This window comes from Centropristis striata, chromosome 3, assembly GCF_030273125.1.
Source record: "Centropristis striata isolate RG_2023a ecotype Rhode Island chromosome 3, C.striata_1.0, whole genome shotgun sequence".
Lineage (NCBI taxonomy): Eukaryota > Metazoa > Chordata > Actinopteri > Perciformes > Serranidae > Centropristis > Centropristis striata.
In genome coordinates this window covers 38,134,332-38,157,690 of record NC_081519.1, presented here as the reverse complement: position 1 = coordinate 38,157,690, position 23,359 = coordinate 38,134,332, and the positions used below count along the sequence as shown (strand labels likewise).

The window sequence follows — 23,359 nt, the reverse complement described above, 5'->3', positions numbered from 1 at the left end:
CACGTGTGTGAGTGTATTTACTAGTGTGTGTGTGTGTGTGTGTGTGTGTGGGTGGGTGGGTGTGTGCATATGTCTGTTACTTACCCCAGCGTCGTCATGGTGACAATGGTGTACCAGAAGGAAGCCGGGATGCTGGTGAACTTGCTGGAGCTGGAGCCCTTCTCTGCGTAGAACATGACGGTGGCGAAGATAATGATGGCCATGGTGAGCGAGAAGAGGAGGAAGCCCAGCTCCGAAGCGCAACTCTTGAGCGTATAACCCAGGATCCGCAGGCCCTGCGAGTGACGGGAGAACTTGAAGATACGGAACACTCGAAACACGCGCAGCGTTACGAAAGCGCCGCTCACATCCTCGTTGTTGGTCATCACCAGGCCGATGTAGTACGGCAAGATGGCCACCACGTCGATGATGCTCATCACCGAGCGCATGAAACGGTAGCGGCTAGGCGCGGCGAAGAGACGCAACAGGTACTCCACTGTGAATATCATGACACAGGCGGTGTCCATGCAGAAGAACGCCACCGTGTATCGCTCGCCACACGGCATGTCTTTCTGGTTGGCGGTGGAGCCACATGGCACGGTCTCCACCACGTTAGTGATGACGGAGATGGCGATGAAGAAACCGGTGACGTAGTAGAAGACCAGAGCCATGGTGGAGGTGTGGGGGTTCTCAAAGGCCCGCCACATGGTCTCCCTGAAGCTCATGTTGGGCAGCTTGATGTCCTTGTTCTCCTCCTGATCGTCCTGCAGCCGCTCTAAATTCTCCCGCTTTCTGTCCTTGTACTCTTCATAGCAGCAGTCGCCGATGATCTCGGGGATGATGCCAAAAAAGATCAACTCCTCGTCATAGGCCGAGATGCACTCGTGGCGGGGGTAGTGGAGCTTCCCTGTCCGGTAGAAGTTGAGGATGCTTCTGAAGGCGTCCGGATCCCGGTCAAAGAAGTACTCCTTGATTTCCTCATTGTAAAAGAAGTCTTTTTCAGAGCTGCCAAGCAGGGTGTCAGGGTAGCGGTCCAGAGTAGTTCTCCAGGTCTGAAAGCGACGGCCGCTGACGTTGAGGATGATCAGCTCGTCTTGTCGTTTACTGTTGTCCTTTGGTGCAACTGGCATGGGGCAGTTGGCAACAGGCATCCAGCCAATGGCTGCTGCCCTGGCAAAAGGGAGCCACGCTGCCACTCCTGTCGCCATCGTGAAGCAGAGTCTTCAATGTAATCCTCACCTTCAAAGTCGACCCTCAAAATCAACGGACATCTGAGGAAAAAAATCCCAACAACAAAGGGGAAATGTGAAGCTGAAAACAGCAGCAAACATATATGATTAAATTATCAGAGTTTGCCATCATGACATATAAAGCTTGTGACATTCAGACTTCCAAATGAGTTTCCCCTCCATTAAATTTCCAGTCACTCTTCCCTGCTTTCAGTCCAAATCCACCCAAAATGTCATCCAATTTTAAGAAAAAAATACAGAGAAGCCTCCCGCACACTGTCTAATTTGCAAGACATATATTCATTGCAACGTTTTGGGTGCTCATGCAAATGACATCAAATTTGCCAGATGAAGGTCTGCTACTGAAAACATTGCAATAAAAATATGTCTTGCAAGTGAGCAGGACTCTTTTGATCATCCCTCTCCAACGCACCTGTCCATGAAATAGATGTGCAAAGTTTGTATCCAATTTTGAGAAAAAGGCTGATATGTGGCAACCTGGGGTAGTTTATGAGATGGGTGTGTTCCTAGGTATATGGGCAGGTTGGGGAGGAGAAAGTGTGTAAACTCTTCTGTAGCCTATATCTCAACGGCTAAAGGTAACTGTAAACCACCCGAAAAAACCTGTGTGTACTCTCCACTACACCACTGGAGGCAACAACCAAAGTGCAAGTGTAGGGCAACCAAACAGGCAGGTAAAGGTGCAGTCAAGTCTCAGTTCAGATCTATCTCCACCAAGTTTATATCAAACCCATATTTGTACTGATCACTTAACCTGCAGCAGTTTGTTTCCACTGTGACTGAGATAAATTTGTTGAGTTGCATTAAGAAACCACATTTCTTCTGTCTTGGAGCAGAGCCACATGTGCTTAAGATATGAATAACTACTGTACATGTGCAGTGAATACAGTGCGATGAACCAGTTAAAGCAACAACACCAGCAGCATCAGTAAAGACAAAGCACAATCTGTCCTGAGCAGCATCATTAGCTGACCGACCGAGACAAGCTGACTATCAGGGACTGAAACAAACCTGTTGCATCGGAATAAGGCGGTGACAGCTCCAGATCGACGTGGAGATATCATTACACCATTTTCAGTCGGTTCAATTAGAAAAATATTAATTATTACAATAAATAGCCTAAATTAACAAGTCAGTGACAAAATCTAGAGGTAGACTGCCTTTTTACACATTTATTTTTAAATATCTTTACACTTAAATGACTTTTTTGTGCACGTAGCTTATTAAGTTCAACACGCAATGAATTTGTTTACCTAACGTAACGCACCTCAACATATCCTACCAGAGAAATATTGAGTGAAATCGAGCACATATAGAAACTCACCGATAAAAGTGGAGAGGGGGGGAACAAAATCCCAACTCTTCCAAACAAAATCAGACTTTCCGTAAAGACCCGGTCCTTCCTCAGTAACAAGTGAGAGAAGAGGAGCTCGGGTCCATCTAGCGGGATGAAGCAGCACCTCTCCCCGGCGGTCAGCCTGCACACTCCGGCACCGAGCAGAGCGCCCAAAACGCGGATGATGGAGCAGAATGATCCAGTCTGTGGGACCACAAGACTCGGAATACACGGTCTGTAGCGGGATTTACGGACGGACCCTGGCGGATTTTTTATTTTATTTATTTTATTTTACATGCTGGCTTCTTTGTTTTCCCGTCAGCGTGAAAGTAAAAATGTGATGGAGAGGAGCCGCGCGCTTCCTTTTCCTCCGGCACAAAGTACAATGTGCGTCTCTCTCACTGTGCCAGCTCTGTCATCAGCCCTCCTTCTTCTGCCTCACTTTACCATCATATGTGACGGTCTCACCCTGTCACACTGAGCTGCTGCACTGCCTACTATAGCAGAAAATACCACGGTATTGTAAAAGGTAGGGACAGTGAACAGGAGACTATAAAAAGGTCACTACAGTCTAGTAAACTCAATAGTGCAATTATATATTATATAGTGAGGTAAGTACTCAAAGGGTGCAGAATTACTGCGCTAAATCAATGCTTTATGAGGTAGAAAACTGCCTTGGTTCTCGTAAAGCAACATTCCCATTTTAAGGGTTTTACCATGGCCGGATAAAACTTCTTAAGGGGCTTAGGGCAAAAATGAGGTGCTGGGCCTCCAAATCTCTGCAACATGTACAGTTTTTCTAGGCTTAAACACCGTATTGTACGGAATATAAGGTCACTTTCACTTATAAAGTCTGGTGGACTCCTTGCAATTCAGTGGTGAAGTTGCAACATTGTTGCATTTTTCGTTTGGTTTGCTTTGCTTTCATACTGTGCTTTATCAAGCAGCATTGTAAACAATTGTTGACACTGTCCGTCTATTGGACAGAATATGTGAGGGAATGAGCTGACACTTTTTCGAAGTAAGTCTCAGGATTTGATGTATTGTTGGCAAAGGTTTTACTCTTTTCTGTGGCACTGATCTGCTGTGCGATTAAATCCATTAGCCACTATCTGTCGCTAAATAATTTGAAGACTTTGTTGTTTTTGTGTGTAGCCATTAGCTGTTATATATGTTTGTCTGACCACATTTCAATACGTACGTCATCATTAGACCACGTCTTTCCACAAGACATTTTTCAAGCCTGCTACTACCGTGCCTGGTGTTGAATCTCAAATTTAGCCCAAATTCAACCCAGAATGTGCCATGTTTTGCTTGGCTACCTTCCTTTAATTAGGACTGGGTTCTTACTCGAAGTAAACCAGACTTTGGTGTTCATTTGAGCACTCACACCAGCAAAAACCAAACGGACTGACCGAGAAAACGCACCAGTTTGTTTCAAGCGGACCAAACACCTCAGGGGTGAATGCCCCCTAAGAGGACCCTGATTACACCAAAACCTCCCTTTTTCACCTACATAGATATATGTTTTCACAATCTGCAGATGTTCATATCTACAAATATACACAATAAACACTGAACCATCACATTACAGAGGTTACAGCCTGGTGCATGTAGCCATATGCAGGATAGATAGTATGTAGATTGACGCATGTAATGCAGAACTGAAGTTCACAAGCCTGTGTTTCACTACTGTTTAACTATAAGCTGTACACCATTAGCAAAGTATAGTTAGCAAAATTAGCATTAGTCAGCCTCACTATAGTGAACAACAGCAACAGAGAGAGCGTTGTGTAGAGAAAAAGACGTTGTGTCGCCATTGATGTGAATCAACACACAATGTATGAGGCTTCATTTAAAATTTCTTAAAATTTGCTTCTTGGGCATGTGGTTAAGATACATCCTTAAACTACATCAGTTCAAATAAGCTTTGATCTAATCATAACACTAATCCTATACCTCCCCTCGTGGGGACAGGTGGCATTTAAGAGGTAAAAATAACCATTCAGCTGATCTGGAAACAAAATAAGCCCAACTGCAACATTGCAATTCATAAGAGATACTTTTACAACTTTTTAGTATGTATAACTAGCCATAAAGTCTCTTACACAAGTGTTAAGCGTCTGTATTAAACCAGAAATAAAAAACTCCATCCGCCATCATTTTTCTCAAACAAGCCTTCATCATCAAACTGGAGCAAAGCATAGAGTGCGCGTCAAAGGAGGCCATATGGAGCCTCCTCATCAGAGAGGGAGACACAACGAGCGCCGCTGGCTCTCCCTCCTATCTCACACTTCAAACCCAGGCAGCGTGGTCTGTACATACAGGCACCTCAGGGGACTGCTGCGGCTGCACGAGGAGGGTCTTTGAATGGCTGGCCTTGTGTGCGGCCGTTAGAAGAGAGAGAGTGGCGAAGTGAGAGACAGAGAGGGAGAGAGGGAGCGAGACTGTGTGGCCTGGGTGTTAAGACAGATAGGCTATTGATGGACTCCAGTACATTCAGATGTTCAGATGAAGTTCTGGCACATCGTTTAAAATATTCATGAATTGAGTCTTTGAACATTTTTTAAGTTGCAGGGAGTCTCGCACAAAGAGGCTTGCTTTTGTTTCATCTGTGGTCCTTCAACACTGTGGAGTCTAAGAATGAAAATATTTTTAGGTGCGTTTTTCTCTTTTTCCCCCTTTTAAACAACATATTTTCTCTGCTGGGTAACCACTTCTTTTTACACTTGACGCATGGACCCACTGACACCATATCATTAAAGACAAAATCTGAAGACACAAATTCATACTATGCCGACATCTTTAGTTACATCAGCCCCTTCCTCGCGTATACACCCATTTAAAAGAAATATTAGTTTCTACAGCTTATAGTAAGATGAAACAATAATTCTTGAAGTTTTGACATTGCCGTCTTTGTCTTCAGCAGATTCAGTCTTTTATTTCATGGTATTTTTTTTCTTTAGGTATCGCCTCAATCTGCCAAATGCTGATATAATACTCTCTGTGCAGTGGATCATTTTTCCCACTCTTACTCCTTTTTGTGACATGTTGAAACCTCTGGGGTGGCAGTTGAACTTTAGAGAACACTTACATGCATTTTTTTCTCCCAGTACTTTGCATGAGAGGGTGACACTAGAGGCTTTCATATATTCAAAAAAGAAAAGAGGCTAAAAAAAACCAAGAGACTAAAATACTTTCCAGAGAGGGAAATAACTGCAAATAACTCTTGCAACCAAATAATTATGTCAACCCTTTTTCAAATGCCGTTTCTTTTCAAGTAATGCAATTTTCTTCATTGGGGCATTTTCTGAAGTCCTTGCTAATTCGTCAGGGGTTTTCATGGTAACTTGCTAACTTTATTTCAAACTAGATCTGCTCAACTGTGAGGAAAAACAAGAAATGAGTTGTTGCTTATTTGCAATAGGTCATGTGCAGGTGGCTTTTCAGTTCATTTAATTGTTGAAACTTATCCAGCTCAAATTTCCACTGATAAAAAGGCACGAAAAACAAAAAATTAAACAGTTTGTGGTCAATAGATCATCCAAATATGCACCGATAAGGCTAAATTTATTTGCTTTTAAGGCGCTGGCATTTAGAAATGCTGCTATAATCTATCACCGTTTATCATGCATTTGTATCTTACACAGCAATTGAAACAGCTGAGTTTTTTAAGGTGTTTTCATCTCGCTGTCCTGCACCTTGGGTCGCTGCATGCTGATTGGATGAAAGCCAAATGTTTTGAGTTATAGCCTCTTACACAGAGCAACTCCATGAGAGAACAGGACCTGAATCAGGCTTCATCTGCTGCCATTTATGTGAGCTGTTTCTCATTTTGACTGAAGCGTTTGAATTAGATTAGACTTCTACAATAAGATCTTATATTTAGATGTTTGATCATCATTATGTCAGAAAGTTATTATCTCGGGGTTATTTCTATGTTCAGCCTCCTATCCTTCACAGCTTTTCATGGACTTATGAACATAATCTTTTCTTCTCTGCACTTCAGCTGTGGCATTCAGTCCACAGGGGAAAACACTCTGCAAAGACTTAAAAGCAAAAAGAGATGCTTTATGTGTAGAAATATAGATGAGTAAGAAAATGAATTCCCATTAACCCGCCACCTTCCAGTCACCTTTAGAGTCAGAATAAACTCTGAGTGAATGGATGCCAACCCTCTTTGTGTACGCTGCACGGTACCTTTTGCTGTAGCTGTGAATGACCATCTTTCATGAGAAGCTGAGATAAAAAAAAAAAGTATTTTTCAGCAAGAAAAAGAACTAGAAAAATGGATAACAGTGACTAAAATGTGACTAAAATTTAAAAACAATTCCACCTAAAGACTAAGATAAATACTAAATCTAAAAAAAGTGCAATGCAAAATCCAGCAAGTTCTCCCACATAAATCGCAAAAGAGGTCGTGTGTCAGTACCACAAATTACGGCACGCAGGCACGTATCGCAGTTGGAACCTGGTCTCACAGGAATCCGTGAAATAGCCACGGATTCGCTTAACTCAAAATCCGTGGAATAGCCACGGAATAACTAAAATTTCCGTGAAACTGACACGGATTTCGCTACAATGCAAGTTATTGACAGTCATATCCCGTGGCTATTCCATGGATATTTTTTCCTATTGGTTTGTTCCAAGTCACGTGACTTTTAAGGTGCCGGCGGTCAGAACAAAAAACATGGCAGACAGTTCTCTCATTTTTTGTGAAAAAATCAATATTTTGACTTAGTTTCTGCATAAAAATGGATTTTGATCACATTTCTAGCGAGAAATATATGTTTTATTTTCTAAATATTCACTCAGTGAATGTGCATAATCACTTTGTATGTTGGAATAGCTACGGGATATGACTGTCATTAACTTGCATTGTAGCGAAATCCGTGTCAGTTTCACGGAAATTTGAGTGATTCCGTGGCTATTCCACGGATTTTGAGTTAAGCAAATCCGTGGCTATTTCACGGATTCCTGTGAGATCATGTTGGGCAGTTCACATTTCACATCACATATATAAGGTACAATGGTGAGTTCTAAAAATAGCACACATGTACAGTCTGTGGTTGTAAAAAGGCTGCAGTTTCTGTGGATATATGTTGTAAAATCACTGACTGGCAAAAAACTTCTGGTAAGGCGTTATAAAGGACAGTTTAAAGAGTAAATAAATGTACGTAAATGCCGTAAGTGAAGTAGTGGGTCACGTGACTGTTAGTTACATAAAGACAAGAACGTAACTTAAGTAAACAACGTAACTTAAGTTCACACAGGACGCAAACCCCACCCTCCTGGGTGAAAGTCCACCGCTTGTTTGACCCATGCACCACCCCAGCCTCCAACCGGAAATCCGCCATTTTAAATTCGCTTCGCAGTCAACCGCTACTTCATCAGCAAGATGGTGGCGGACGCATTGCAGCAGTCGGTGAAATACGGAGACATAGCTCATTTTTGCTGCCTGTACACCAGTGGTGGAATGTAACTAAGTAAATTTACTCAAGTACTGTACTTAAGTAGAATTTTGAGGTACTTGTACTTTACTTGAGTATTTCTTTTTTATGTTACTTATACTTCTGCTCCACTATATTCTGAAGCAAATATTGTACTTTTTACTCCACTACATTTAGCTGACAACTTTAGTTACTTTTCAGGTTTAACATAAAACCACGATACATTTAAAGTGATTACACATTTTTTTTAAATGAAACCTCATAACAGTATATTAAGTAGATAATGAGCCCTACCATGAGAAATAAAAAGCTGCTTACATAAATGCATCAAAGCAAATATTCCAATAATACATTTAGAATATATATCTCAGCGGTTCCATTCTGCATAACGAGTACTTTTTACTTTTGAGACTTTAAGTACATTTTGATGCTGATACTTTTGTACTTTTACTTCAGTAAATTTAGAATACAGGACTTTTACTTTTAGTGGAGTAATTTCACAGTGTGGTATTAGTACTTTTACTCAAGGAAAGGATCTGAATAAATCTTCCACCACTGCTGTACACACAAACCAATATTGCTGTTTTTGACGGGAGAACAGGCTGCAGAATCTGTGTTTCACTTTTTTTAAGTCTTGGATCTTCTCTCCTAAATCTAGTTATGAAGCGAGTTTTAATATAACAGTGAACCTCCTATTTTCTACACTAAATTGACCCCTCTCACATCATTTAAAAATCTCTTTTCAGGCTGAGATGAAAACCGAAAACATCCTATAGCTCCATAATTTACTCTTGCATCATCTCACACTGCATATCTTGTGTATAAAGCAGCCCTGTCTATGTGACCCATGGTGATTGCAATTGGTTTAGTATCATGTAATCTTTCTGACAAGCTCTGGTCTATTGAACATTTATCATGAGTAGGAATGTTTTAAATATAAAGGGTTTGATGCCTTTCATTATCTGGTTAGAATTTTTCTACGGGCATTATCCTTTACCCATTCGTCACTGCTTTAATACTGCAATTCAAGGTAGATAAGAGTGGGTATTCAGCAGGGAATGACGGCGGATTTCTTTGTTAAATCCTAGAATCCCATTTTAAAAATCATAGATGGAAAGATGGATAGAAAAACAGATCATATATATAGAGAACGGGATGTATGTGGCTTTCAAGACAAGGAAGTAAAGGGTAGAGAGGCTGACATGAGCCACAGGTGTCCTCTGAACTATTACAGAGTGAACAGCTGGAGAAGCAGTGGGCCTGAGAGGCTACAAAAAGGATAACAAAAGACAGATCTAATAACAAGAAGATGGTGTCTGAATCGTGAAAAATCACAAGTGTGTGTATCTTAGGAAGAAAAAGGCAAGTAAGCCCATCAGTCTGACAGACTATAGACCCAAAGAGAAAATGTGGGTGTGATGATAAATGAGTTCAGATGAAAGCTAGGAGCATTGATTGTGTTCGCGGCAGTCATCTTATGACTCACGTTACAAAAAACGCCACAGGCTTCATTATCCAAAACACAAACCACACCACAGTTAACATGCATGAATCCTGTTGAGCCGACCCTGTTGTGGAGATGCAGAGAAAATATACAAAGACGGAGACAAAACACGGATTGACTGCAGTGTTGACCAACGCCGTCAGGCTGGTTGTTGTGTAAGGCAGCTGCTTTACTCATGGAAGCCCACCACTGAGAGAGAAATTATTTTGACTCTGGGAACCTCTTAAGCTTTAAGCTGCAGAGCAAATAAACACCATTCCAAAAAAATCCTATGTGAAATTCATAAGAAAACACAGTCAAGTCAGTTGGGAGCAGAATGAGGAATTAGCATATATACACACACTGTCATAAGTCTAACCGAAATGATGAATAGAAAGCTTTATGGCTGAGTTTAAAAACTAATTTGTCACGGTAAATGGACCTAGAAAATGCAGGTGTGTTAAACTTACCAATTACACATTAAAGCACTGAGCGCTCTAATGTAAATGATTCCTTCTGGAAGTTGTTTGTTTACGGCATCCTTCACATTGTTGCTGGTGCAGAACATTCTGCTGTTAGATTAACATATGCCTTTAAATGTGCTTAGCATGCAGGAAACATAAAATACTGATCCACATGTTCACCAGTGTCTTGCGCTGACTACAAATATATTGTAAGCATGCTGTAATATCACACAGGACTCAAAATGACTTGAAGGACAGTTGCAATCTGAAAAAATGTCAATATGTTGTTTTTCCATGTGTAGTGTTGATGAAAGGTTTTATTTTTTCCTTTTTACCGGCCCAGGGACTACAGATGGAAATTAGTGGGTAGCTAAATCTGGTACACAGCATTTTTTCCCTTGAGATTAATGAATTTTTGGCCATGGTCCCTGATATAAATACAGTAAGATAAAGTGAATGAACTAAACTTGGGTGATACCTTGTACACTACTCTTCAATGCAAAAAAAAATAATCCCATTATATTTCATTGCCCTTCAGAAAATAGCAACGTTATCATAGTTCAGTGTTTTAATTAAAAGTCTAATGAGCGCTGTGAATGGTCCGAGGACTCCAAGGCTGATTTATGACAAAGTAATAAATTACATTCAGTAATGAATATTTTCAATTATAGAGATCCTGACTGACAAAATCATCCACCTCAATGGGTTCAAATGTGACATACGTCCACTGGTGGTTCAAAGGGGGGAAAGTGGGGTAAAGGGCCCCTGTAACAATAAGCCTGGACTCCACTCTGGCCCCCATATTCATGCAACTGTCTGCAAGAGGCTCTAGCTGACTATATGTTAAAGCCAGAGTGAAGATATTGGTATCATATTAAATACAAAATAACCTAATCCATAGGTACCAACCATGTCATGCGATGTGCCCATTTGTTGGGAAGGAAGCTAAATAACTCAAATTCAAGCAAAATTTTGATGAAAATTTGACCTCAAGATAACTAATACAAATGTGGTCCATTGGCATTGATGACTCACTTTGCAGATCAGCCCAATTTGTGCTAGACCCATGCATTATTTTGTAAAAAAAAATGCATCCTTCTGAATGTAGTATAGATTTATTTATTTATTTTTTGATCACATGATTAGTGGTAAAAATTTGACACAAATGGTATCAACCCAGAAAATTGCTGCAACAACTTAACAGACATAAATCAGCACACTCTAATTTAGAAATATTTCAATATGCGGCTTACCAAAGCACAATGTTTCACAGATTCATGACGAGAAAACACACAGTGCTGCGCTGCATCTCAAATGAATCTCCAGGTTGACAGCTTTTCATGTGGCATCTACTGCTGACCTGCTATCTGGCCCTAAAGATCCTCTGCCCCGCTCATTATGGGTTCTGATGTCACGAGTTAATAAAGGCACCGGTGTATGAATGATTGTGTGGAGATGCCCAGGAGGCACACAGTTTTGTGACTGCAGAAATGTGATGTATAAATTGGAAGATTTAACTTTATTTGTTAAAGAAGGAAGTATACCTTTGTTTGGAGACGTGATAATAAACTGAGTGAATTGATATACGGACACTGGACATTTCATTTGTGCGCGTAAAAAACTTTGAACGGGATCTCATCACACTAGTGGAATCTTTTTCGAGTAGAAATCGGGTCACTACAGTTGGTATTTGTTAAACTAAAAAAAGCTACGTGAGCATACCACTCGCACACATCAGTGAATTTGGTCTTGAAGCGCCACTTCAAACATCATTCTGTAAGGGCTTAGACTGGATCTATTTGTTTTGTTTTGTTTGTTTTTCAAGATTGCATTATTTTCATTTGCATGTATGTGCTAACAAACAAATTAATAACCCCTCCCCCCCCCCCACACACACACACACACACACACAATGCTAGGCTAATAGATGGCAATGTGACAAAAGGAGGATGTAAAAGCCCAACTGGGTCTCTCCTGTGTTGACCCAGTTACTGTATAATGGTTTGCATCATTATCTGCAACACAGTTATTCAGAGACATCAAAGCATTAAACAGACGCAAGACAGCCACTAGATTGTCCTTGGAGGGAATAACAATCTTGAGGAATTCCACAATAACATCTAAATAAAGCATATCGTCCTGAAACGATAAGTTGATAAACTGGTGTGTCAAATGACAGAAATTCTAAGAACTGACCATTTAATCAGGTCATTTAATAAGAAACGAAAGTAAAAATCTACATCCTGGCTAGCAGCTCTGAGGTTGTACTGAGACACAGTGATGCTTTGAGCTAAATGCTAACACGCGCACAGTGACAATGCTGAAATGCAGATGATGAGCAGGTTTACTTACTAATTTAATAATCTTAGTTTAGATTTTGCTTAGATTTGTTAAAGAGAATGTTATTAGCTTTTATTCGGTTATAAACCAAAACTACATGACAAGTTTAAATTTGGTCGCATTGGAGTAACGTCATGGGATCTCCAAAGTGATTTGTTTTCATCCGTTTGGCACGATATCGTAGTGTAATTCAATATCAATATCATAATTCAATTCAATTTCATGCCAATCCATCCAATGTTTTTGAGATATTTCTATCTGTACCAAAGTGGTGAACTATCCCTTGCACCGTGAGTCGTTCCTTAAACTGTTTTTTTTTTTTTTTTTTTGGCCATTTTGGGGCTTTATTGATAGGACAGAGTGAAGGGGGAGACAGAGGGGAAGACATGCGGGAAAGGGCTCCGAGTCGGATTCGAACCCGGGCCGCCCGCTTACGAGGACAATGCCTCTATGGTACGCGCTCTACCAGGTGTGCCACCGGGAACGCCCCCCTTAAACTGTTTTTAAAAAATATGTTTTTCTTTTATGGTACACCCTGGACAGGTTGCCAGAATATCGCAGGGCTGACACAGAGTCACCAATTAACACCAATTAACAATTATTAATTTTTTTTTTGACTGTGGGAGGAAGGCAGAGTACCTGGTGAGAACCAACATTGACAAAAGGGAACATGAAAACTCCACACAGAAGAGCCACAGGCCGGAGTTGAACCGGCGAAAACCACAAATTATCAGTAAGGGTGTTACCTTGAGCTAAGTTTCCATCAGGCTTATTTTTCCACAATTCTCTGACATTGTATTGACTGAACTTTGAATGAGTTAATCCAAAAAAAAAAAAGACCTTAGACCTTTGCTAGCAGAAAAGTTTGTATAGCTCAAGGTAACATCCTGACTGCAGGATCAGCCACTCGTCGCCAGTTAGATACAACTGTTAACATGAAGGTCCGCTGCCCTCCCGGTGATGTCTCCTGAAGTGAGAAATGTGAAAGGACTGCAGGTTGTGCTAGTTGGCTCTGATACACAGAACAAGTGTTTTCTACATTGGAGGACTTTAATTAATGTCATCTTGTTGTGCCCTCCTCTTCTGCAATGGCACAATGTTTTCTAACTGAAGAATTGGCCGAATAATCACATAACAGTACGAGTAGAAACAAGAATTCAATCACATTTCCTTTGGCCCGTTTTCTCCAAAGATTTTCAGTTAAAATTTGCAATTCGTTTGAATGGAAATTAAGCTAGTCATCACTTCAGAAGGTCTGGGTTGTTGAGGGTTCAAAATAACATAGAGAGAGTGTGTGTTTGTGTGTAAAAGAACATAAAAATCAAAGAAACTGGAACAGTGGTACCTGCCTGTGAACACTGGAGCTAATAAACTAAAGGTCAGTGGCCATACACACACACACACACACACACACACACATACACACATACACAAAGGAATAGACGATTCAATGTTGTGATGGCATTTTGATGATATTTTCATGGACAAAGTTAATATCTTGAAGGCTACTTGCATGCTTTGAACCTGATGGACTTCACAAACAAAAACTATTTCAATCTGCTTCTTTGAAAAAAAAACACACAAAGATTTCTGTTCTGACATTTCTGTGCAGGTATTCTTTAAATACAGTACATTCTTTTCAGATTCAGATGTGCACATACTATAGCTCTTCAACAATATAATACAGTATATAAAAAAACTGTTAATCACAAAGAGTTTACAAAACTATTTGATATCATTATAATATTAGACAGAGAAGATACTTATGTATTTTTAGCCACACTTTATATTTCATACTTGACTCACACTGAAAAAAAAGCGGCCTGTGTTTGGAGGCCGCACGCACACGCACACGCACACGCACACACACACACACACAGTGTTACTGTATTTTTATAGAGTGCAACTGGCATGTGATTGTCATTTCCAACAAAAAACAATTACACACTTTACATTCCTCTGTCTGGGGTTTTTTAGCTTCCATATGACTTGGTAATCCTAAAACTGACTCGATGATATCATTACATCCAATTTTCTTTGGCTATTATTATACCTCATTTATAAAAGCTCTGTCACTAACCTTATTCTGGTGCTTTAATTTCCAACTCAATTAGATTAGAGTGAAGTATGACTGAGTACTTAAAATTTTTGGGCAACGGCATTCAGACATTTTTGGCTGTGTCCAATTTCCTCCCTGGCGTGTGTGATATGGAGGGAATACCTTATCTAAATACCTACATCCGTTTGGCATTTCTGTTTAAGATTGCATTTTTTAAAACCCTCATCTTATCCCTCCTCTGCTATGATGCTGGAATTCTTTAAAACTTTTCCTCCTCCATCTTCAAGTTTCTTTTCGTAGCCGTTCCAAACGCTGCACTATGCAATTTGTTTGTCATCTCAGACTTTCTAATGTTCTTTTTTTAACTGATGAACGACAGAATCTGGGGCTTTTTTCCGAGGATCTTTGCCACAGTGAGAAATTGTAGGCTTTTTACAAAGACTGAAAGAGGGCATTGCACAAAGAATGCTCAAAGTTAGAGGAACGTATAAACAAACAATCCACTTCAAATGGTCTGATTGGGCCTTTGAATCAATCTGTCTGGTGAGCGATGATGACAAAGCTGGAGGTAAACACTGCACTATATGAGCAGTCACAGCCTGCTGTTTCACATCAGAGAGAAAATCACTTTTACTCACCTGCATAAGTCAAATGGTGTTTACTTGAGTCCAGCTGCAGATCAGCTTGATTGTGTTCAGCACACGGAGTTTTGATGAGTTCAAAACAAGCGTAATAAGCATACTTCATCTGGTCATCATTGTGTCTGGGAAAAAAAAAATCATTGTCTTCTTTTCAGACTGTGTTTGCTACCTGCTGCTCATCTTCCTCTAAACACTCGCTGACAAAAATTGTTTCACATCACTCATTGATATCTCAGAGTATTTGCTCAGATTTTGGTTTTCTTGCAGGAATACACCGGCAAATCCCCTCAAACAGATCGTTGATACACAGGGGGGTAGAGGGATGCTTTGAAAGCCCTCGCCGCTTGTGTCTCTGAATCGATAGCGCCACCATTTCAACATAAAAGTGAAAAGTGCTTGGCTTTCAGAACGGCACCGGCTGAATAACACCCTGCCACGCTTTGTCCTGTGGGATACTTCCACCTGCTCAAAAAGCAATCTATCCTTTGACTATCGATTAGTTACAGCCAAAATTGGTAAGAGGGAAAGCAAAAAGGACGACTGAATGCATTTTATGTTCACCAGGGGTGATAAACATACACATTATAGAGAACATCCTATTTAAAGAGTGACTGATCAAAGCTGTTTTGCTTTTAAGGCTTGTTTTGTTAACCAAGTGTCATGGAAATGAAACTAAATCAATATTGATTCATACTGCACAGGTAATTGCACTAACTCTGTTACATAACAACAGCCAATGTGCCTATGTTATGTTCATTGTTGGTAATTTTGCACCTCATACTTACCATTCAGTGCCAATGCAGGATTCAGTTAACCCTATACCCTGAGCAGTGACTGTCCAATTATAGCTCATAGCAACCATAACTTCTGTTAGATTTCTCAACAAAGTAGTGTGGCTGTAAGACCAAAAGTAGTTTTATTCTATTTGTGAAAATGCAATAAAGGCATATTAAATTTTCACAAATATGTAATATGTAGAACACTTTAGAACACACTGATGGTGAAAATACTGTGGAGAGGCTACAGACTTAACACATAGTTTCTGATTTTATATATATATATGTGTGTGTGTGTGTGTGTGTGTGTGTGTGTGTGTGTGTGTGTTAAATATATATAGTGTTTTACAGTTTACCAGTGTGTGTGTGTGTGTGTGGACCACATTAGACCAGGTCTAGGTGGAAAACCACTGTACCCAGACTTGTCGGATTTGGACTAAAAGACTCTTTTAAACCTAGTTTCTGATTTGAGAAAGATAGATTGTATTTGTGAACATGCAATGAAGGCAGATTCTATGGCTTTTTCATTTGTAGACCACTTTAGTCCAGCTAGAAAACCACTGTACACAGACTTGTCAAATCTGGACTGGATTAGATCAGAGAGGCTGCAGGATCTTTAACACACAGTTTCTAATTTGTGAAAGCTTTATTATATTTGTGAAAATGCAGTAAAGGCAGATTCAACAGTTTTCTTTCATACATGGACCACATTAGACCAAGTCTAGATAGAAAACCACTGTATCTAGACTGCTCAAATTTGGATTAGATTATCCCAGAGAGGCTACAGACTTTTAACACACAGTTTCTGATTTGTGAAAGCTTTATTCTATTTGTGAAAATGCAGCTAAGGCAGATTTCTTTTTTTTTCTCCATATGTGGACCAGGTCTAGATTATTTCAGTGGCTAAAGAGGCTATAGTCTCATACTTAGCATTCAGTGCCAATGCAGAAACCAACCATTGAGTTAACTCTATACCCTGAACAGTGACTGTCCAATCAAAGCTTATAGCAACCATATCTCACAAACATTTCTCAACAAAGCTTTGTGCACGGGACCATACAAATAATTTGGAGGGTTCTCTTACCTTTCTAAAACCATTAAGTGTTACAAGGGGCTGAAAAATACACTGTTTAGTTTTTTCCACTGCATGGAATCCATCCTGGAAGCCTTTAGAGCAAATATAAGCAGCTCTGTCCTTATATGGTTTAGGTTTCTACTCCCCACTCAGTGTTTCCTGAGATAGATACATTTGCCAGACAGTTTAAGACAGTTTTTCCTTATCCGAAAAACTCTTCTGATGTTAAAACAAAAACTTACAGACAGTAGATGGGTTCAGAGATTACATTTTACATTTTAATTAATTGTGACCATAATTTTCCACTAACCTTAACTATTTTTAGTTACAGTGCAAAAATATTGCAGAACACAATCATTTTTAAACTTTGGAGTTGCAAATAAAAAAATAAATTAAAAAAATAATTTCTATTGTATTTATATGCAGAGGATTTGCAGAGTCATCCAAGAATTGTAATAATATTTCTAGAATGGACTCATGCACTGGTGAGCTACAACGCCAGTTCCAAAAAAGTCGGGGAGTCATCTAAAAAGTGAATTAAACACAATGTGATAATTTGCTATTACTCTGTGACGTATATTCCAAACTGTTAAACTTGTGGTTTTATTTACGTTTTACACAGTATCACAACTTTTTGGGAATTGCAATTGTAATATTATTTAATACAGTATATTTATGAATATTTAAGGTCTCAAAATCTTGCCAACTGTCTCTTTGACTATCCTCTAGCCCTGCAGATAAATACTGGAATGTGCAAAGCAGGAGAGAAAATGATAAAGAGGCTCCTTTGAGTTCTTATAGCTTAGATATTTCTTATGAAGTAGATAATCTAATTCAGTTTTATAACAGCGTTCGTATCAGGCATGCACATCATGCGCTCTCCTTTGAGTTATTATATTGAATCTGCTGGAGATCATTTTCCATCAGTCACGAACAGAGTTGTCTAAAATGGAATAAAACAATTGTCCTCAATACCCGTCATTAAAATTCACACTGCATACTTGTTACTGAGGAGCAGACACAAGGAATTAGACTTTTGGAGAGAATAGGAGCCATTATGTGATTAAATTACCATTCATAATTTTGCTATCTGGTGCTTTTAGCCTGGATGGCTGCCTGGATAAACAGGCCGCCCCTTCCAACAGAGATATGGGTGTTGTGTATTGTGCCATTATTTATTCAAATGGCGGTTTTTAGACACTTAGAGTATCATTTGGGAGGAGGAGAGAGACATGATATCTTTAGACTGCCACTTTGCCCTTTTATAGTTATGCCCTTTGAGGATTTTTTTTAGTTGTCTGCATGTGTGGTATTGATCATCTTACATTGCCAGTTGTAGAGAAGAAACTTCTGACCCTTTCTTTAAGTCAAGGAGATTGGGTCGAGTTTTGAAGTGAAGTATTGAGTCCAGCAAACTTGTTTTAGCTCTGCTGTTTTTATTAGGGAAAGCAGTGACGCTTTTCATTTATCCGTCGACATCAGAAAGGACTCAATACGTCACATTTCAAGGTTTTGACGCGGGTTTGAAGAGTATTTGAGTTTAAGATGGCGATCATTTCTCGTTCGAAAATGACATATTAAATTAAAAAGCGCCGTCAAACTCAGCCGATGTATTTCTCTCTGAATAGTTTACAAAAACAATTCACCTTCAGGAAAATGAGCTGAGGTGTACTCAGCTCCGACAGGGTCATAAAACTCTCAGAACCCCATGCTGATCAACACACTGTTGGTTTATAACTCACAAGCCTCGATAACAAAGACTGCGTTCGGACATCCAAATTGATGGGGTTGGTTTTTCCAGTTGGGGAGAAAAGACCTTTGTCAAAAAAAAGTTGATTCAAATATCACCCAGGGTGCCAATAAATCACATCCAACATGCCAAAACCTCCATTTATCTCTGTTCTCTTGTAAGCCAGTGATTTGTAGGAGGCTCCATTTTTGTCAGCTCATACCTTAGTGGGCTATAGTTTGTCTAAGCTCAGAGGCTTCTTGTTGTCTCAGCCATAAATTAAATCGGTTGTGTCTATTTCAGCTAATCCTTCCAGAGATCATCTTCATCTTCCTGTGGATGAAGTCAAAATAAACTTGAAAAACTGACATGACTGGGAGCACCTGTTTAGTTTTGCACACTGTTTAGGGTTCAATCAATGCCTTATATCAAAGTTTTGTAACTTTTCCTACTGTGAATACATGAATAACTAAACAGTTGTTAGATATTAAATTCCACATCCAGCTGCTGCCACATGATTAGAAAACAAATACATTGGTAACAGTGACACCGTCTGCTGCTTGAAGACACATTACCACTCTGGAGATATGCAAATGACTAATCAGGACCGCTTCAAGGTCAGGCACTCATGCAATTTACATTTAACATGGCCACTGGCAAAACAAATCAATTTCTTCAACCTCAACCTCTTTCACAGCTCTGCATGCAATCAGGTGAGTGCAGTAGCCACGTGTGTATTACTAACACACTGACTCACTGGGGGGTATTGAGAGGTTACATCTTCCCACACTCTTGAATGCATCGTCTGTACGAGGGAATCAGATGCATAAAAAAAGTGACAGATATGGAGCAATAGATGAATAACTAAAACCCCCACAGAACTGGGTGCCAGGCAACAGATGCTGATAACTGCCTCAGATTAGGTCCTAGATTGTCGTCGGCTCCTGCCAAGACTCTGATGCTATATTTACCGCTCCCTCTCTCCATCCCTCCTCTGATCGTGTCTGTGCCACCATGGTGTGTCATCTTCACATTATGTCTGGCATCTACGACGGAGCGCCAGGTGTGAAACGGAGATGAAATATTCAATCTGAATGCCAAAATACTTTCACTTAAGCAGGGAATGATACGGCACAAGGAGGAGAGATTGAAGTTTTGTAGTGTGTTCATTCAAAGCCTGACTGGGGCCCCAGATGCTGGGGGTTAAATATGGCTTCAGCAGTTTTTTTTAAGGGGAACTTCGGAAACATTTTCTTTTGATGAAACCTGGAACTGCTTTCACACAGCTGAAAAGACCTCCATTTTAGCTTAACATGACCTTTAAAGGAAATATTCTTTATCATTCAAGCAGCTATTTTGAATGTCAAAGTGCACTTTTTTTTTTTTTTTTTTTTTACGATGTTCCAGCTGTGCTGAGCTAAATGTGATTGTTCTGTTTAGGCTTGGATTTAGGAACTCACTGAGAGACAGGGCACCTTTGGGAAAATGAGCTATGGACTTGACAAAAACACCTGAGTCAGCGATTATGTCAGGAGAGATGAGAAAGAGCGCATGGGGGAAGATTGGTGTGAAAAAGTACAAAAGAGAAAAGTTGTGCTGACACAACAAAATTTAGACTTGTAGGTCTTTCTTCTGAATATGTTTTGTAGGACTGCAGGGTTTCAGCACTGAATTATTTTGTTATCAGTGTTAACAATCAGGGCATTCCTGAAAAAGAAACACAACTTCTGAAGAGTGTTTAAAAGAAAAAGAAGAAAAATGGCAATAACCTTTGATAAAAAAAAAAAAAAATAGTGTATTTATTATTCAGCCAGTGAAGGTCCTGCATCTAAAATGTGACCTAAGTGAAAGAACTAAAGAATTATTGCAAAATAACATATCAAAATAACATATCAAAACTACTCAGTGTAGAAAAAACTGACTATTTTTATAATTATAATATGTTTTGAGATTCTAGCTGATGCATTAATGTGTAAGTAGCATTCTCCTGTTGCAGTTGCAGCCAAATGTCAATATTTTTCAGCTGTTGGGAAAATTTAAATATTAAAATGTTTTGTGCGCAAAAAATACAAATAATTTGTAAAATAATAATACATAAAGTGGAATAATATTTCCCTCTGAGTTGCAGAGAATATATGTATATACATTAGTTAACTTCCATGGTTGCATTAATCAAACCAAACCAATTTTGAATATTCTTTATGATTCTGAGAAAACTGAGGTTTTTTTCAGGGATTCACTGATACTACATACTGATACTGATATCTGATATTGGTTGATACTGACTGAAACAGCTGGATCCAGCATCTGTGACAAAGAGGCCGATCTCTTTCTTTCAATTGTATCTTTATATTCTATATACATTATACACTGTACACTTAATTACTCCAAGTTTTGACCAATTTGTTGCTTCATTTAAAAGACTTATGTCTGAATTATATGTCTTGTAAAGTTTGAGGATTGTTTACAAAGTTGCTGGTACATGATTAATTATTTTAATACTTAATACCATTTCAGCAAATTAGAACATTTTTATTATATTCTGTGCTGGTTAGTTAGGAAAGTCTGCTTTTGCCTTTCACATAAAAGAATGATCAAGTTCCTTCCACCAGTAGGGTATGCAGCTTATGATGAAAGCCCAGGTATTGTTATCAGTGCAGGAAATATATTTTGTGAAATATTTTTTTCCAAAATCCATTCTCCACCAACCTCGCCAAATGTTCTGGTTTTAGAGGCCAGCACTCACAAATTGTACCCTTGACCCGACTACACCAAAGAAAATGGAAAATTGAACACTATAAACTGTTTGGCAAAGGGAGACGAGGACACAGGACAAAGACTCTGAGGACAGAGATCTCCACAGAAGCCAGTCAGCAGGCTGAGCAGAGCAGCTTAATTGAAGAGCCTGAAATAGAGACTCTCTATTAGGGCTGAAGAGGCTCTCTGCACCATCAGCCTATCAGGAGCGACAATTCTCTGACTTTGCTCTCTGTATACCCTGAAGATAGCAGGAAAAAGGGACACGGTTATCAAATTGCACAACAGAGAGCCTCCTATGTATGGCTATGCAGCGTATTTGTGCTAACTGTGCCAATTTAGCGCTGACACAAGGTGGTATGTCTTGTAATTTCAAGCAAAATTGCTGTCCAACACACCAAAGTGCTCTCTTCTAACAGCAAGATTGCAGTGTTACACTTCACATCACTGACATGACTTAGGAGTACATGAGTAGAATAAGCTTTATCGGCAACATTACAGTAAAAGCGCTGGACTGTCAATTATGCTCATCCATGTATTGTTCTCTGCATGGTTTTGCTTTGGGTGACAAAACCACTTTGGCTACAGTAAATTTGGCTTGAGTTGTGTGAGCATTGCACTCTACTGGCAGCTATTATGTATTACAGGCCTTGACAACCTCAAATTTTCAGGTCTGTGAATACCTCATCTGACTTTTGTCACATGGCATCTGGAGCTCTGTGCCAGACAAACACAAAGCTGTATCCAACCTGTCCCCATACACTATAGAGTAAAACCTTTACAACCCTATGTTGCTCCTGAGTGCTGCTAACAAGAGACAGAAGTTGCGGTAAGTTTATTTATGTGATTTCAGAAACACAGGGTATGTTACCGTAATACCTCCAACTGTTCCTTTACTAAGAACTGTCAGTGCTTTTAGTTTGAAGCTGGCTGTTATATTAGCTCCATCTACGGTCTGTAAAGCTTTTGATTTCCCAAGTGAACTCAGAAACCCACTGACATTTCTCCAACAGCACACAGTCATCCCAGCTCTGCAGACTAGGCCACTCCGGCTCCTACAGTGACTATACCACCAGATGGCAGTCAATAATACTGTAATCCCACAAATCCAGGAATCAATGCAAGGGACGCTTTCACAGGAATAATTAATAATGTTTGAATATTTTATATAAAAGGCTTAACAGATGGTTTGTATGGTGACATTTACAATATTGAATGAATATATCATTATGTCTGTTAGATAAAAAAAAATACCTAATGAGTTTTGTTATGAATGTAATTGAATTCTTATCTGTATGTGTTTATGTTGTTTTACAAGAAAGTCAAATCAAACATTTATCCTATCAGTATGGACAAATGTACCTTTCATATACTACATTCCAGAGCATATACTTTTATTTTGTAGACTTTCTCATTTGTTCAATCCACCTAACAGCTGTAGCCACTTAGTTAGTTCAGTTAGTTATTTAGTTATAATTACTTTTCATTTCAAGACACCCAAAGCTTGATCAAATACTAAAATGTATTGCATTGTTTTAGATTTAATTATCCAACAGTGTATAAGGTAGATTAAAGGGACCAGTAAATGTTCAATATTATCAATATTATTACAATAACATAAGCCATTAAATATTATTAAATAATGCTTTAAGTATATTTGACCAACAATATGTAATAAATGTAATTATATAATTATATAACTAAATAAAATACATTTTTTATTATACTACTACTATTCATTATAATAATAATCATGACTTAAATGTATATGGCGAAAAGTATTATATATACAGTATGCTTTTTCTCATTACTACAACTACTACCCATATTAATGTATGTATAATATATATATATATATATAGAGTTACTTATATATATTATATATAAGTACTTATATATAAACTACTTATATGCATTATATATATATACATATATACATATGTATATATATAAGTATAAGTATTATATAAATATATAGGAATACCAAAATAAGAGCACCAGTACAATGCGGTATAAAAGT

General features: G+C 39.0%; 1 protein-coding gene across 2 annotated transcripts in view; it reads right to left on the bottom strand.

Annotated features, from left to right (window-relative positions):
* Nucleotides 1-23,359, bottom strand: part of LOC131965453 (potassium voltage-gated channel subfamily D member 3-like) — a 170,500-nt gene that overhangs the window by 106,354 nt on the left and 40,787 nt on the right. Inside the window, exons 2-3 of one of the 2 annotated variants that reach the window (XM_059328500.1) lie at nt 15,000-15,124; nt 85-1,250 (exon numbers count right to left, since the gene is read on the bottom strand). In XM_059328500.1, the coding sequence (XP_059184483.1) occupies nt 85-1,187 (1,103 nt within the window). In that variant the 5' untranslated portion in view covers nt 1,188-1,250; nt 15,000-15,124. Of the gene's footprint in view, nt 1-84; nt 1,251-2,553; nt 2,864-14,999; nt 15,125-23,359 lie in introns of those variants that run through there. The other variant, XM_059328501.1, reaches the window with a different exon arrangement.